The sequence below is a fragment of the Siniperca chuatsi genome, linkage group LG16 (genome assembly GCF_020085105.1).
Source record: "Siniperca chuatsi isolate FFG_IHB_CAS linkage group LG16, ASM2008510v1, whole genome shotgun sequence".
NCBI lineage: Eukaryota > Metazoa > Chordata > Actinopteri > Centrarchiformes > Sinipercidae > Siniperca > Siniperca chuatsi.
In genome coordinates, this window is record NC_058057.1 from 16,736,206 (window position 1) to 16,752,630 (window position 16,425).

General features: G+C 41.7%; 1 protein-coding gene across 10 annotated transcripts in view; it reads right to left on the reverse strand.

The window, feature by feature from the left end:
• utrn (utrophin) overlaps window positions 1–16,425 on the reverse strand; it is a 184,936-nt gene that overhangs the window by 111,514 nt on the left and 56,997 nt on the right. For 9 of the 10 annotated variants that reach the window (XM_044169396.1, XM_044169405.1, XM_044169399.1 and 6 more), the window contains 11 exons: window positions 15,448–15,623; window positions 15,048–15,183; window positions 14,364–14,513; window positions 14,047–14,199; window positions 13,835–13,936; window positions 13,503–13,623; window positions 12,828–13,045; window positions 12,533–12,650; window positions 12,044–12,249; window positions 10,973–11,127; window positions 10,620–10,809 (listed from right to left, as the gene is read on the reverse strand). In XM_044169396.1, the coding sequence (XP_044025331.1) occupies window positions 10,620–10,809; window positions 10,973–11,127; window positions 12,044–12,249; window positions 12,533–12,650; window positions 12,828–13,045; window positions 13,503–13,623; window positions 13,835–13,936; window positions 14,047–14,199; window positions 14,364–14,513; window positions 15,048–15,183; window positions 15,448–15,623 (1,725 nt within the window). Of the gene's footprint in view, window positions 1–5,382; window positions 6,270–10,619; window positions 10,810–10,972; window positions 11,128–12,043; window positions 12,250–12,532; window positions 12,651–12,827; window positions 13,046–13,502; window positions 13,624–13,834; window positions 13,937–14,046; window positions 14,200–14,363; window positions 14,514–15,047; window positions 15,184–15,447; window positions 15,624–16,425 lie in introns of those variants that run through there. The other variant, XM_044169403.1, reaches the window with a different exon arrangement.

The window sequence follows — 16,425 nt, forward strand, 5'->3', positions numbered from 1 at the left end:
CTGTGAGTCAGCACTGTGTTTGTGTGCTTACCATAGATATTGGCAGGGTGGGACACTGGCGGGGTGCAGAGCTCAGGCCCTGTGCCCCCATAGATGGATTGTCAGGCTAAGAATAGAAGGAGCAGAAAAGGAAAAATGATTGCACCCCTCATTTTCTTTCCCCCACTTACATCGCCCCCTGGATCGCACCCTGACTCAGTGTGGCAAACAGTGAAGGGAGGGTGAGAGGGAGCTGGAAGATCAGAAAGACTTCAAGCTGGCAACAAAAATCACTGCCTCCTGCCTCCAGTTCAATGTGCCCACTTTCCTCTCTCTTTCTATGTTAGTCTCTAGAAATCTCTCAGTACTTTTAACATTTATTTTTACAGTCACTCTGCTCTAGAGGAAGAGATGATCATGCTATTACGAAAAGAAAAGAAAGGAGGGCAAAAATCTTGGGACGGAGTTGAATGCATAACTATGTGGTATGTGTCCACTGAGCCTGCAGGACCTCGTCATCGCTATTCTGTCTCAACTTGGTGTGAACCGGTGCGGGAAGTCTGGACCGGCCACAGATGATGATGTCAGGTGAGTCAGAGAGTTCTGGCCGAGTCTGCTGACTGAAAACAAACAAGCCTCCCAGTACAGCTGGATATTCAAGCTCCTTTTGAGGACCACCTGAAATGTGTCTGTAGTATCAAGTATAAAATCAAGTACTGTACTGAAAGTTAGCATTAATAGCTTTGTCTCGTCTTGTTTACATATTCATATTCTGCTTTGAAAACTAGGCACTTCAATCATGATATTTACCGATTCAGAGAACTGTGATTGTCATTTAAGACATATTAATGCAACCATAATATAAATACACATGTAATTCTCCATGGAAAGCGTCTGTCTCCCCCTCCTTTTCTCTCTTCCTTCCTGGCTACAAACTGTTGTTTACCCTGACCATCACATGTTGAGGGGCTGGGTGGTTACAGAGCTTTACAGCACCATAAAGTCTATCTGATGATAAACCACCATTAGCAGGTTTAGCTTGCTGCTGGGACCTGCCTGAAAGCCACTAATGGAAGTATGTGCACAAAATCCATCGATATAGTGCACAAAAACGAAACCCAACACACACATGCATTACTGGCTCAATAAATGGGTTTACTGGATGTGGATGTGGGAGAGACAAGGTGGAGAGAGAGAGAGGAGAGAGGCAGGGAGGTTGAAGGACTTTCTCTCCATTTATATTTGCATCTAATAATAGAAGATATAAGTTTATTACAAATTTAATCTAATCCAGGATGGCATTTGCCAATCACATGGTGAGTTTCTCACTTATCGAACGGTCACTTGCTGCAGTAACGGCAATTGAGAACAGGAGAGCAGCTTAACTCTGGGATGTATCAGTGATTTAAGTGCTATTTCAAATCACCACTACTGCCAATAGGAAGTCCATCTGCGGTGATTTACATGTAATGTTGAGTGAGAGCAGAATCCCGTCTTCATTTTCTATTATTGTCCCTTCTCTCTCCCAATACCGTCTTGATGAATTTAAATGATCTGCATTTATGAAACTGTTTCCACATAATTCTCCCGCCTATGACTCATCACTCATGCTAGCTGCAGAGTAAGTGAATGTGTGTGTATACTTGTGCTTGAGTGAGTAAATGCGTGCATGCATGTGTGTTTAAGTGCGAGAGAGAACAGAATGCATTGTGGGCATGTATGTCCGGAAAACTAAATGGGTCTAAGCATGCGTGAAAGAAAATGTCTTTGATTTGAGTGTGAGCCAGGTCACAGAGGGGGGAAGTGGGAGGTTATCTACCTAGCACCTGAGGCTCTAACTGCTAATGTTAACACTTGCTAATAACCAAGAGGACCTCAGTGGAGTGCAAGGACGGGGAGGTCAGACAGCTGGGCTCCATGCCCATGCCTGAGTCCACTTTCCTGGGGTAGCAAAGAGCCGCAAGCAAAGGTAGATGGCGTGTGGAGATTATTTACCAGACAAACAATAGGAAAGACAAGGCATGACTCCATATTGTGAATGCTTTAGGCCTGTTTCTAAAATGGGTTTTGGCTGGACACACACACACACACACACACACACACACACACACAGTAGGAGCCAGTGCCACAGTAATGAGAGTAGGAGGACACTCCTCAGGAGAGAGGTGGGCCCTTCAGCCAATTCTCAGCTAGTGATTACACACAGAGAGACAGAGCAGAGCAAAAGTGAGGAGATGAAATGAGCTGCTGGGGCCCACTGTATGCCTCAGTACAAACTAACCAGGCATGCTACTCAGAAGCACTCTTTACCATTAAACTACTCATGTCACAAGCATGCAAGCAAAGAAGTGAGAACACCAGAGAGCAAGGATGCAAGGCTAGAGGAAGGTGAAAAGAATAAGGACATTACAAGGATTCAGGGAACCTCACATTTACATTAAAGGCATTTGGCTGACATCTTTAATGGGAGTGAGTGCGATTCTGTGTGTGGGATAAATATACTGTAGGACCGTACACATAAACAAAGCTTTAGGGAACACTGTATAGATGTAAAATTTCTCTAATAGCCTACAACCTCATTAAACATTATTGCTTTGAATTGGGAAAGTGGGAGAAGAAAACAATTTAAACACCAAATAATAGATGCAATTCTAAAAACTGTTAGAGTTAAATGGCTTCTGCTTGCAAAGACTGCAAAGCTCAGTATTATACATCAACATAATGAGTGCCATTAAAGGGGCACACATACAGAAATACACTCAAAAGCTACCAGCAATGCACGATTAACAGAAAAAGACGACTAGAAGGTTATGAGACTCAGTAGATTTTATTAACTTCCCATAATTCATAGCTTAGTGAGCAGGCACGGCGGTCACCCTGCTCTATCCTGCCACTGTTGAGACATAGCGAGGACCAATATGATGGAGGTCAATATGTTTTAGAAGATAGGCTGGGCTTTGCAGCTTAATTGGACTGCCAAAAGTAAAATACAGCCTGCATGTAATATACAGCCTTCATGTGAGCCTGAGCCTGATGACAAGAAGAATGTTGACTTGGTCAGTCAGATCAGCTGAACATTATTTTATGTAGATTTTTTTTCAGCTACAGGATAGTATGAATACAGTATGCTCCCCAGGAAAATATATTAAATTTAATGCTTTTCATAAAAAGCAAATTATTTCCCAAACTTCTACTAATTACAGTGGTTAAATTTAGTATGAATCAATATAAATCTGCTTAAAGAAGGGCCATTAGTTTATTGAAGTACTTATTATCCTGAATCAGACAATAGAGCCATGTGGGCTTTTAGGACCAGCACTGTCCTGAAGCTGAAAGAATGGCCGGACCCCAGAGGGTGAGCCCGAGCAAATCCATCATCAAGAAGTCACTGTTCCAGTCTGGCAGCCAGTGAGCGCACCCCAGGGAGGCAGGACAAGCCCGGCATCACTGATTCCCTCAAGGGAAGGCCAAACGAAGCTGGAATGACTGATGCAACCCAGGGGAGGTTAATCGAGTATGGAATGACTGATGCCTCCCACCGGTAGGGACGCAGTCCAGGAAGGTCTGGCCTCTAAGGATGTTGAATGGAACCAAATCAGCGATTCAACTCCAGAGTTGAGTAAGTTCACAATGAAAGAAAGAGCAAGTGTTGATTTTGCAGATACTGTATACATGCAGGGCTGCAGCAAGGATCTGATTGCACTATTTTGCCCAGAATTGGTTAAACAAGCAGAAGCACGCACAGCATTCACAAGATAAATAACTGAGAAAGGCCAGGAAAATTATAAATGCCTAATGCTCTGTTTATTGCTCTCTCTTGCACTCGCATTTTTCATTAAGTATCGTCCTTGTGCCATCTCTCTATTCCTTTCTACGTTTCTCTTTTCTTAAGAGACTAGAGAGGTAAGCAAAACCTGTAAAATACAGTAAACAGACTTTACCCGTGATCACACTTCGGCAAAAATACAAAGAAAGACAAACACAGGCAGTAGAAAAAAGGGCGGAGCACTAAAGAGCAATGGATTTATGGATTAAGGATGGATTAAGTCGAACCACCACATGTTTTTTTGAGGCATGATTGAAGCAGGCAAGCAATCAGAAATGCATTAGTCTCTCACACTGTCAAATCTCAACAGCTGATCCCCCCCTGCCCTCTGAGAGCGGGTCAATGTTGTGCAATGCAAGAGAGACAGCAATGAAGTCCAGCAATCAATAATGAGTAACAGTGGTACAAAATGACACCAAGTTCACCAAACACCAGTAGTCGTTTCCTAAGGTGAAATCGATAGAGCTGACAAAAGGCTGTAACAGGTTACAGAGTGATACAACTGACTTTTTCATTAAACATCAAGAACAGTTTGTTCAACAGTTTTCAAATGAATTTGTGTGGCCGCAACATGTTCAGCGCTGTGTGATTTCAGCATCTAAATGACTTCACCGTTACAAACTCAGTTAACAACTTTAATTAAGAGACTTAAATGTTCATTACGGCCATTATAGAGCAAACTCTCTCATCAATCCTTTCACCACAGAGGAACTCAAGTCTACTATCACTAACGTAATATACAGTATCCTGTCTGGATGCTTCTCACAAACATAAACTGCAAAAATACAGTATACTAACTCACTCAAAAACAACACAACACATATTCTTCTCTGCCTTGTTAGTTTGTTTATGCCTGCACCACTATAAAGTCAAAACTCACTTCAAAACAGAGTGTATACAGACAAAAATATAAAACGTACACACACACACACACCACAACAGGGATGCACAGTTGGAATCATTATTTGTTATGCAGAAAAAGTGCCAAAAGTCCTAAAGTCAGTGAATTATATATATATATATATATATATATATATATATATATATATATATATATATATATATATATATATATATATATATTTAAACGACAAACTGTGGAGGTGACAGAGTTCCCAAAACAACATCGGCTGGAACAGAAAGTCTTGACAACCAAATGACTCATGAATAAAAAGACTAAAAATAGAAGAGAAACAATGGATGAGGCAAAGATAGACTACTTGGTGAGCCACTTCTTATTTTTGAAAAGAAAGGTCATTTATATTGAAAAAAATACACATACAAAGCGAAAACTTTGTGGCAATCTGCTGATAGGCATACAAAACACAAACAGCCTTTACGTCAGTAAAAATAGAGACAAAAACAAATCCAAAAGCCTGAAACAGACTCCAAAACATGCAAGACAATGAAAGTTTTGAGAGCGAAGTGAAATCAATAAAAAAAAAATTAAAAAAAATAAACTGCACACATCACAAGTTTAAAACAAATTTCCATCCAATTTACTAAAACAAAAAGAAGAAAAAACAAAAACAGAAACTCTCTGTCCTCCAGCCCCCACTCTCATGGAGTCCACATACCTTGCAGAGTTTCTGGTAGCGTGGCGAGGAGATGGCCATCCTCTGGAGCCTGTGTAGGAAGACCACCACTTTCTGGAGGGAGGTCCGGACCATGGCCATCATCTTAAGACTGCTACAAGTCTGTAGCAGCCTGCTCCTGGTCCGCATGCTAGCACTGCCCTACCCCGCTCATATTGTTCTCCCTCTCCCACTCCCTCTCCCTAGCCAGCCGACCAGACCCCAGCCAAGCTGACGTGATGCGCACACACACACATGCACACACAGAGATAGGAAAATACACACACACTCACAAGCGTACTCAGCTCAGCATGCCCCCACGTTTCGTCACATGTACACACACCCTACACACAGTGAGTGCAGCCTCAGTTAGCTCTCTTTCTCTCTTTATAAACAGTCACTCTCACACAGCTCTCAGCATGCATACACACACACACACACACACACACACACACACACACACACACACACACACTCTGTCACACACACACGATGATGCAGGCGAGCAGGACAAGACGAGACACTCACTTTCTCCTCCACGCGGACATTCACACGCGCGCTCCGACTGCAGAGCCAGAAGAGAATCAAACAAATCACTTGTGACGGCACCCTGCAGAGTCAGAGGAGGGTGACGAAGAAAAAGGAAATTAAGAAGAAGAAGGAGAATTAAAAAAAATCAACAAGGAGAGTAGAGAGGAAGAGTGGAAAGTGCCGGCAAGCAGGGAGGAAAGGAGAGAGGAAGGCACGAGTTGCACTGGACAAGAAGAAAAGCTGGTCATTACGCGGTTCACTTTTTAATGCCTACTACTGATCCGGAGAGAGAAAGAGAGGGAGAGAGTAGATGGTACTCCTTTTGGACCACAGAGACAGACAGAGAGAGAGAGAGAGAGAGAGAGAGAGAGAGAGAGAGAGAGAGAGAGAGAGAGAGAGAGAGAGAGAGAGAGAGAAAGAAAAGATGAGAGAGAGACGGATCAAAAGCAGCAGTGTAAGGGACGACAAACACTGCCTCTGCCATGAAGGGAGAATGACATTACGCAAGGCAACCAACAGATCAATGAGCGAGAGAGACAGAGAGAGAGAGAGAGAGAGAGAGAGAGCGAGCGAGAGAGCGGGGGGGCAGATGGAACGAGAACTGCACAAATGAGATGCACACACACAATAGAGTTACAAAGAGGGAGGAGTTATTTCGGGATGGACTTGAATCATGAATACAAAGGCTGAATAACTGTATTAGCAAATATCTGTTTGACAAAAGTGACTGTGTACTTCCGTTGACACGTTAACGAGGAGCATTACGTTAAGAAACATCCAATCATATAACTTAAATTACTTCTAATGTGTGTGCCACTAATGCCGAACTAAAACCATAGAGTTGCAGTTGCAGCTGAGGCACATGGGTATTGTAGTATTTAAAGTCATTCGCCTTACCAAACTGACAAAAACATGAAACGTGAGGAAAAAAAACATGATTTCTCACAAAGTTGAGATAGTTGACCTTAGCAACAGTGGTTAAAAAAACAAATCAAGTACTTACTAGCTTTTTCTGGAGCTTTCATTTGCATCTCACTGTCTTCCTCAGTAAATGGAGTTTGCCATGGTTGTTGTCTTAGTCTCAGACACCTGAGCACGTGTGTTTGTTATGTGTTGTGCTTGTGTGGCACAAATGCAGCTTTCAAACAATTAACTGAGAAGAAAAGAGGGAGGCCTTACTGTAAAAACCGCAGATAAAAGACGCCGAAAAGGAAAAGTGGGAGGAAAGCAGAGCAGGAGGAGAGAAGGTAGGAGGGCAAGGTCAAGAGAAGATAAAAGGCTTTTAAGCATCTTTTATCAATGCAGAAAACGGCTAAATCTTTACAGAATAAATCTGTTGGAAGCACATAAGTATTGGAGAGATGACATTAAGAGACAAACAGGCAGGAGAAGAAAAAGAGAATCACGTAAAAGCAGAGATACGTGCACAATTAGCAGAGATTATCATAAAGCAGCTGCTGAGCTTCTGCAGAGCTACTGACCACACAGTATTACACACAGGTGAGTATTTTAAACCAATCCATGTTGTCTATGACTCTTTCTGTTGACTTTTATTTGAAGTGCTGCTGAAAAACACTCTCTTTCTCCCGACCTCAATACAAGAGGCATTTATTTGAAGTGAGGATGAAAACCTCTGTATCGCCCAAGAGCAGCACGCTTCACACCAGCAGTTCCCCCGTAACTATGACTCTTGCATTTGAAATGAGCACAAACTGACACACATACACAAATGGTGTATTCAGTGTACACTACAGCATTTGGTCCCTGCTTGCCTCGTCCCTTTATACAGATAAAGGGAGACTCCAAGGCAGAGAGAAGAAATGAACACAAATTCCTTTAAACCAACATGCAGCTTACCTACACAGCCAGTTAGAGTAATCATCATTTACCGACAGGCTCGTGCACATAGTCACGCTTACTGAAGAGCTCTGTTTAGACAAGGTTTAACTGGCTACAGCACCCATTTCAGTCATTCCACAGAGTATCGACTCTTCATAGGGAATTACAAGGGAGTATTTTGTTGGCTCAGTTTTAATGGCATTGACAGTACCGGGTCTCAACTAAGAGGTTGTAGGAGGCATGTATGTCTCTGCTGCTCACATTGCTTTGCTCAAAAAAAAAACAAACAAAAAAAAAACCACACACACACTTAGGCAAATCTAATGCTGACAGCCTAACAAGTTGAGCTTGATAAAAGCTGCTCCTCCAGCTGTGTTTTCAGCTTGATGCCATTATTGATATACCTTTCAACATGTGTGAGATGATAGAAAATTAGTTTGCGATACCATTCTCACCAAGGTATTTATCCCTTTAATGTCTCTGGTTTTATTGGACTATTGCAGACAATGATGCAAATAAATGAGCAGGACTGCTTTATGACAAGTTTGGATTTACACAGGATTTTCTCAATCATGTTTCCAGAAAATAAACTATACCACAATATACCGAATATTCATAATGCAATATAAAATGACATATACTGTAATAAGAATAAGATCTATAACAAGATTTTATCTACATCGCCCACCTGTAACTCCAATGCCAAGATCATGAAACAATATTACATTAAACCATTTTAAAAAGACTATGTTCAATCTACCACAGTCTATAAGCAAACACATTAATAGAATCGATAAACATTTTGGGAAATATGATTATTATGATTGGTATGATTATACTATGATTAGTATAATCATCCACTCTCATGTCTGTACATTAAGTATTTAGCTAGAGCTGGAAATTCCATTAGCTTAGCTTAGCATAAAGAGTGGATAGCAGGGGGCAAGCTAGCTAGCTTGGCTCTCTCCAAAGTTCAGAAATAAACCTGCCAACAACTCTAAAGCTCCCTAGTTAACACGTTGTATCTTGTTTGTTTCATCCATACACAAACTAAAATGTAAAAATAACAATTTTTGGATTTACAGGGAGATCGGTGGTGAAACTGTTTCTGTTTACTGCTTCTAACCGCTTTTCTTTACGCTATGCTAAGCTTATCACCTCCTGGCTCTAGCTTCCATACTTTATGGACAGACATGAAAGTGGTATCAATATTCTCATCTCACTCTCAGCAAGAAAGCAAATAATTGTATTTCCCAAAATGTCGAACTATTCATTTGACACACCGCAGTGGTTTTATTTTTCAAAAAGAATGGTGATTCCTATGGTCCAGTCTATCATTAGTGCATCACGTGTCAGAGCCTCAGTTGAGTTTTGTCCTTAATTCATTCAGCCTCTACATTTTCCGTAAATTTCAGTTAATGTGCCACATTTGTATTTGCCACCGCTCCCAAAAACTCACCAACTGGGGGCTTAGTATGAAAACAGCAGTAAGAATGACAATGGCCTGTGGCCAACAATTGTTATTAAAGTAACTCGACACTCAACAGCGGCAGAACAGTCATTGTGAGTTAATAAGAGTTGGGGAGACAGCTCTTTATGTCAACGCATGTCCTCTAGGGCTCAAAGTCTGTCTCTGTTTCATTATCCCACTTTCTAGACATGAGTGCCATCCATCAATCTAGACTCCAACTGAGACAGAGAGATAGAAATGAGAGAAAAAAGGGGATATAAATAAACACAGAGGGTGATGACCAATTCAGAAAGATCAATCGATATGTTGGTGTGAGATATTAGCTTTTGAGTGATACTTAAATTAAATTTCAACTCAATTATTTTTTTACCACATTTACCACACACTTGACCTTTGAGATGACTTTGACAGACTTTTTAGGAATAAAATCCAATAGTATACAGTACGTGTCCCTTGAAATTTTGAAAGGGATTATAATGATGGATTATGTTCGATACAACAAATATAGATCACTGTAACGGGCAGATAAACGTGATCTCCCCAACGATCTGAATTGTATTAGGGCAAGACCAAATCCAGCCAGGCCTCAACAATGAGCTGTAAATGAATCCTCAGACATCTTTGTAGCCATTCATTCAGTCATTCATTCATTCATTTTGCTCTATAACCTTGGCCTGTTTTTAAATAATTGGACACTGGAAATGGGAGTGATTGCACTGTGGCATTCATGACAGTGAAGACAAGATTGTTAATATTGGACTTAAACATTTGGTTCTGAAAGATGTACGACATTGCAGCATTTTCTCAGGAACAAGGAGTTCTGAAGCTTGACCATTGACCATTTCTGAAAAAAAAGGTTGTGCAAATAAAAGCCCTTCAGTGTACAATCAGAAAGAGATGAGAACAAGACTGGCAGGGTCAGCATTTTTGAAGAAGACCTTTCAACTTTACTAGGATGTAAAAAAAAAAAAAAAAAAAAAAAAAAGATTAGTGCCTATTTTATCTGTTGAAAGGGTGAGGTGAAGTGATTTTGGGATTAAAACGTTACATAAAGCATAAGATGACGTGTGTCAAGAGATCCCTGAGGGAAGGTCTGGGTAAATGACAAGCTAGTGAGAGGAAGCACAAACACACACAAATGCACACACACACACAGAATTCCTAAGCAGCATAGATCAAGAGGATCAATGAGCCGCACTCAATGCATATAAGCACTCACACGCCCTCTGCATGCCCTCTCATTCACACACCTTAAACCAGCAGCTTACACGTGGATGCACCCACACACCCCTGTGTCAGTTCTATTGGTGAAGGATGCGTTAATGAAGGATGACACTGAGATAATAGGCTAACACCTGTGCATAGATTCCACACACACACAGTATCTCTACAGCCCTACCTCCAGTTGTCGCCTCAGCTCCTTCACATGGGCGGAGTCCTGCGACAGGTCTTCCCTCTGGGAGGCGTCGGCCAGAACGTTGACTGTAGTCTCTGCCTCCTGGAGCCATTTGAGGAAGGACTCCAGCTCCCTGAGAGACATCTGCAGGCCCTTCAGTTCACTGTCCAGCTGGGCGTGACGGTCACTCGCTCTGCCAATCAATAACGATGAGTCAAATACGTGACTATACATGAACACATGATTTATGAGTTTAACTACTGTAGCAGTTAGCACATAATACTGGCAGCAATATCAGCCCATCATGTGACACAATCAAACTGTATGTGCAGGTAAACAGGTGAATTTGTGTGCACCTATTGCTGATGCTGTTCCAGGCAGCATTGTGTTTATCTGTGACCTCTTTGATCCTCCTGGTGTCGTCAGTAGAGTATTCCTGCAAAAGATGATTGGACAGCTCGTTGAAGGCCGCAACTGTAGATTGGCCTCGGCCCAGGTCTTGGAGGAATGCCTGTAAAACAATCAACACGGAGGCATTAGGATCATCATGACACTGAAAATGTGACAGATGTGACTCAACCATTAAGTGTCACTGTGAAGGCCCCAGTTGCCACAACTCTTTTTTATAACATTTATTTGCATTCACTGTTTTCTATATATTGTAGTATATTTAGTTATACAAATTGCTATGCAAAAATATTAATGACCTACTATCTAAACGTAATAAAACTTTAATTAAAATTCAGGCACTAAAAACACAAAGAAATTTGTTATTCTACGGCTCAGCCATCTGACAATGTTATTTTAACCTCTACTTAATCAAGCAGGTTACATAAGACCCAACTGTTATTCATGAGGTCAGATTATTACTTTAAATTTAGCATTAGCAAACAAGTCATACATATATGACCCCGGGGCTCCTGTTATTTTAACAAAAAGGTACACTTCACTATTTTAAATGGACAATTACTCATCATTACAAGACCACACAAACCAGGAGCAGATAGCTGTGCATCTAACATGCTGGATTCTGTTAAACTCAGTTGCCCTCTAGTGTTTGGTACCTGTAATGCATCAGACACACTCAGAATTTGTTTCCTGAAACTCTCGGCCAACTCATCATCTCAAATTAAAATGATGGATGATGTGGGTGTACGAAAGTTATTAAGGTTCAAAGTGATACTGCAGAGAGGTGATTTATTCATTCCCACCTTGTACAGACTTCTAATACTTTATGAAGTAAAGTTTGGTTTGGTCTAAGATTTTTCTCTCTATTAGTAAAGTGAGCAGACAAATTCCCTTGAGTACATTTCTAGTCTACCGTACTGACAGGGATACAGAATCACAGTAAATGACCTCAGAAAGGACAGGCATTAGACACCCAATGAACATGGAGAGAAAGTTTATCAGTGAAACTTTTCCCTAACCTTGTTGTCAGCAAGCTGTTTTGTCAGGGGATCTCTGGACTGCTGAAGAAGGTTGTGGAAACGTCCTTCGTTGTGCCCAATAAGAGCTTTCACCTCCTTCCTCTGCTCCTCCCACTGATTGCTGTGGCAAATCATGTTGTCCAGCTGCTGGAGCCGTGCTTCAACACCATACTGAGTGCTGTCCCACTGACTGCGTACCCTCTCCACTAGAGACAGATACATATTCAACAGGAAGAGACACACAGAAGGTAATGATGGTGACTTTAATACAAGACATTGTTAAGTGATGAGCATAAATACAAATGCCGTTTGAAACCAAACCAATTAGAAATAAAAACAAGCTGCATATTTTCAAAAATCCTGAAAATAAATGTACAAAAAAAAGAAAATTCTGTTGTCTTTGGCGCAGCTAATATGTTTTTTTTTATCTGGTGTCTTTTTTAAACTATTCAGTGGCTTTTTAGTGTCATCATCCTGCCTTGTACACACGTTTTTCAGTAATGGATGTGCGAACATCCAGATTAGAGGTCTTGTTTTTGATGTTCTGTGCCAGGGTGAAAATGTCCTCTAGCTGGGGGTGACGCTGTTCCAGGTCACTCTTCGTCACCTGCCAAGATAAGGCACAAATACACACAGACACAGTGAGGTGAAGTATATAGCTCATGGGATTGTATTTGGCAGTTAAATTTTACAAAAAACATGTACTACTCCATTAAAAAATGTTCATCACACAAACATATCCACAACTTCTCTCTGTCTGTCCTCTCTGCTCCCCATTTCTCACCTGAAGACGTCCCATAGTGGTCCGGATCTCCTCCGTGTCCCCCACAGTGACAATATTTGACTTTAGCATCTGTGTGATGAGGAGAAGCCAGTCTGCCAGTTCGGTGGCTGTCTCGTTGAGGTCGGTGGGCGCCACGGTATCTGGTGTGTGCGGGGTTTGGTGGTGGGGGTCCTCGCTTACCAGGCTGGCCATCTGCACGGCTGAGGGGACCGCAGACACTGGAGCAGAGGCGAAAAAGGCAGGGAACTAAAGGCAAGTAATGTTGACATATAGAGCTTTTTTAAAAGGAAATGATGCAATGAACATTTAAGATGTTAAAGTGAGAGAGGAGGTGCTGTCAAATAGCTCTCAGAGGATAGTGGCATCACACTAAATCATGATGAATGAGGCACCGGGGCTTGTTTTAGTGTTACACAACCAGGACTTTGTTGCTCACCTCTTATTTGTTATTTCATCATGCATTTTCATGCTCCAGATTAAGCCAAGCCAATAAGGAATTTCAAATCTGCCACCTGAGTACTTATTACCTCTAATATGAGTACATATTTATATGTTTGTCGTTTCTTGTTAATGATCAAATATCAAATTTTCTCTGTCTCATTAAAAGCTTAATACTTCATTGGGACCGTGTTGAGCCTTTCCATTCCTACATCATTAAGTGCTAGTTATCTTTACCAAGCTGCTGGTGCTGGACGGCATGTTGGTGCTGTGTCCATGGAGAGACAGGTGACTGGAGAGATTCCCTCAGTCGACCATCCAAAGCTTTCCAATCAGCTGCCAGCTCCTCTACCTTACTCTAAACACATGGAACATACATTAAAAATATTAGCAACAGGAAACAGAGTGTATCCAGCTTTACATAAAACAGCCAACTAACTTGAATAAATTCTGGGAAATAAATTTACCTAAGGTGGGGTAGAGGCACTTTAACAGTGTATTATGGTATAATTATATGCTACAATTAGCAGTATTTCTTTATTCAATCATTTTACTATGGAAACTGGGACCTTTTCCTGAGGCAACAGCTGCTGTCGTCTCTGTAGCTCTATAGAATGAGCCAACAGGTCCTCCAGGTCCTTCTTCCTGTCCTTCATGGAGGCCTCCAGAGCCTGCAACAGGTAAGAACTGATTGACTGAGGTACAACATTTGGGTCTATGATAAATGGATTTTCAGCGAGGTTAGGTGTGTTGGTTCTTGTGATGTATTCAAACGATCTACCTGTGCTTGGCTATGGCTCAGGCCTCTGGTAATGATTGTCTGGTGTGTGACGACGACCCAGTCAGTGAGTCTGTTCATCCTGTCCTGGAACTGGGCATGACTTTGCAGGTTGGCCTCCACCTCCCCCACTTTGTCCAACAAGTCATGGGTCACCTGCAGAGGAAAGGGGGAGTAAAGAATGATCGACGAAGGAGGGAGAAGAGACAGCAGAGAAGGAGTCAAAGAGCAAATGAAGAAAACAGAAGATGTTGTGGCTGTCACGATGTTGTAAAACATGGTAAATATGAGCTTGGATGTAGCGTTGATACAACTCTCACCTTGCTCCAGTTGAGGTTGATGGCTCTCAGTTTGCCAACATGCTGGTCTCTGCTCTGAATGCTCACACTCGGACTGGCCAGCAACTGAGGGGCGTGCTTGTTAAGCCATCCGAGACGTTCATTCTGAGCATCCATTTCCTCGGCAAGAGCCTGCAAGGAAAAAAGCACTGATCTTTACTTCCACAAAGATGAACTGATTTGGTGATGTACTAACAAATGAGAGTAAAATGAGTAAAGGGAAATCAAGATGTAATACTGTGAAGGTCAGCAGCAGAACATAGAGTTGTTCCATATAGCCACATAACGTCATTCATTGTATTTTTCGCAATATGTCTCCACAGAGGAAAAGTCTGTCTGAGGTTGTTGTCAGGAAGGAATGAAGACAGAAAACATTGAGTTTTTGTATTTCCTTCACAAAATTGCATTGTTCAAAACAAGAGATGTGAGTTAGGTTCCTTCTGTGAATGTTTGCTAGATTTTATAAGTTTTGCTTGTGATTGAGACACAGATAGCAACTTGTGGGTACAGTGAAGCAAACACAGAAAAGGAACAAATGAAAATACAAAAACACAGTCAGCGCTGACCATAAAAATAGCAGAATCTACCAAGTTCTGGAGCAGAAATAGAAATCTCTGCACTCCCATGAATCACGCTAACTTGAGCATGTTTTGGGCCTTGCCGTACCTTGAGTTCTCTGAGGTTTTTGTCAGTGGCAGTGACGGGTAAGAAGCTGACAGCGTTTTCTGCCTGCTCCAGCCATAAAGCCAGCTCCTCGCGTCTTCTCACCAGGTCTGACAGGGCCGGGTCCCCTCCAGCCAGCCTGCACACACACAAACACACACACGTACTCAGATTAGGATCTCCATTTCCCGCAGGTTGCAGGCCTAATCCTAAAATTTACATTTAAATTACTGTTATAGACTGACTGATAATGTTAGCCTACCAAAAAAACAAAATGTTATATAGTCAAGACACAGCAATGATATGTATCATATTAAGTCAAAATCCACATCTGACCACATTCCCTTAATCTTTTCAATCCATATGTGACGTAACATCCTGTGTGTTTCCAAGGATACATTACCTGCGCTGTCTCTCGAGGACCTGACAGTTGACAGCTCTCCAACGCTGACCGAGGGTGTCTAGCTTCTCTTCAAGCAGGGATCCATCAAGGGATGACAGCTGTCCAATTATCTGCTCCCCAGTGCGGGTCAGTACGGCCAGGACGGGCTGGTGGCTGGAAAGACCTTCCTCCAGCTCCTAAAATATGTATAAAGGAATGAAAGAGAGCATGAGGGACAGAGAAGGAGAAAAAACTCCAAAAGGTGGAATGGGGGTTCAATCAAACAGCATAAGCCGATTCACTCAGGGCCAAATCCCCTGCTCAAGTCCATCTCTTCAAGCAAATCTCTGATTGACACATTGGCATGATTTGTGGCACATCAAGATTTAAGCTGCCACATCTCTACTTCCACTAAGAGCGATTTAACTTGCCAAGACAGACCCGTAGAGTAGGGTGAGTGATTGTTAAGTCCGCTAAAGTGTGAATCAGCTAATTGATCATTCAATTCTCATCCACTTGATCCCTCATCTCAATCTCAGCAACTGTGAAAACATGTAAAAGAGCTAGACAGATGTAGTGTAGCTCAAGCTTTGCAAATCACACTGATAAAAGGTGTTAATGGTAGTGGTGCTGTCAGCGATAATGCAGTGGCTTCAGAGAATTTAATTCCCCTTGGAAATGAACTCGCTACTTTAGTAATCAAACAGAACAAAATCAGAGGCTCCTTCTCATCTTACTCTTCAGTTCACTTCTCTCCATTTCTTGCTCAACATAATGAATAGTTAGATATGCAGTGTGTCTGTTTATTCAGTACAGTATAGCACCAATTTTGTTTTCCCTTGGGGAACAAAATGCAATTATTTCCTATCTAACATTTCCAATCATCTCACTCCTTATATTTCAAACATATTACTACTGCATCTTGGGAAGGTAATAATCTTGCTTTGAGCTTGTAAACATATGGGAAATTGTGGGTCTATATTTGAATAATTAGCGTTG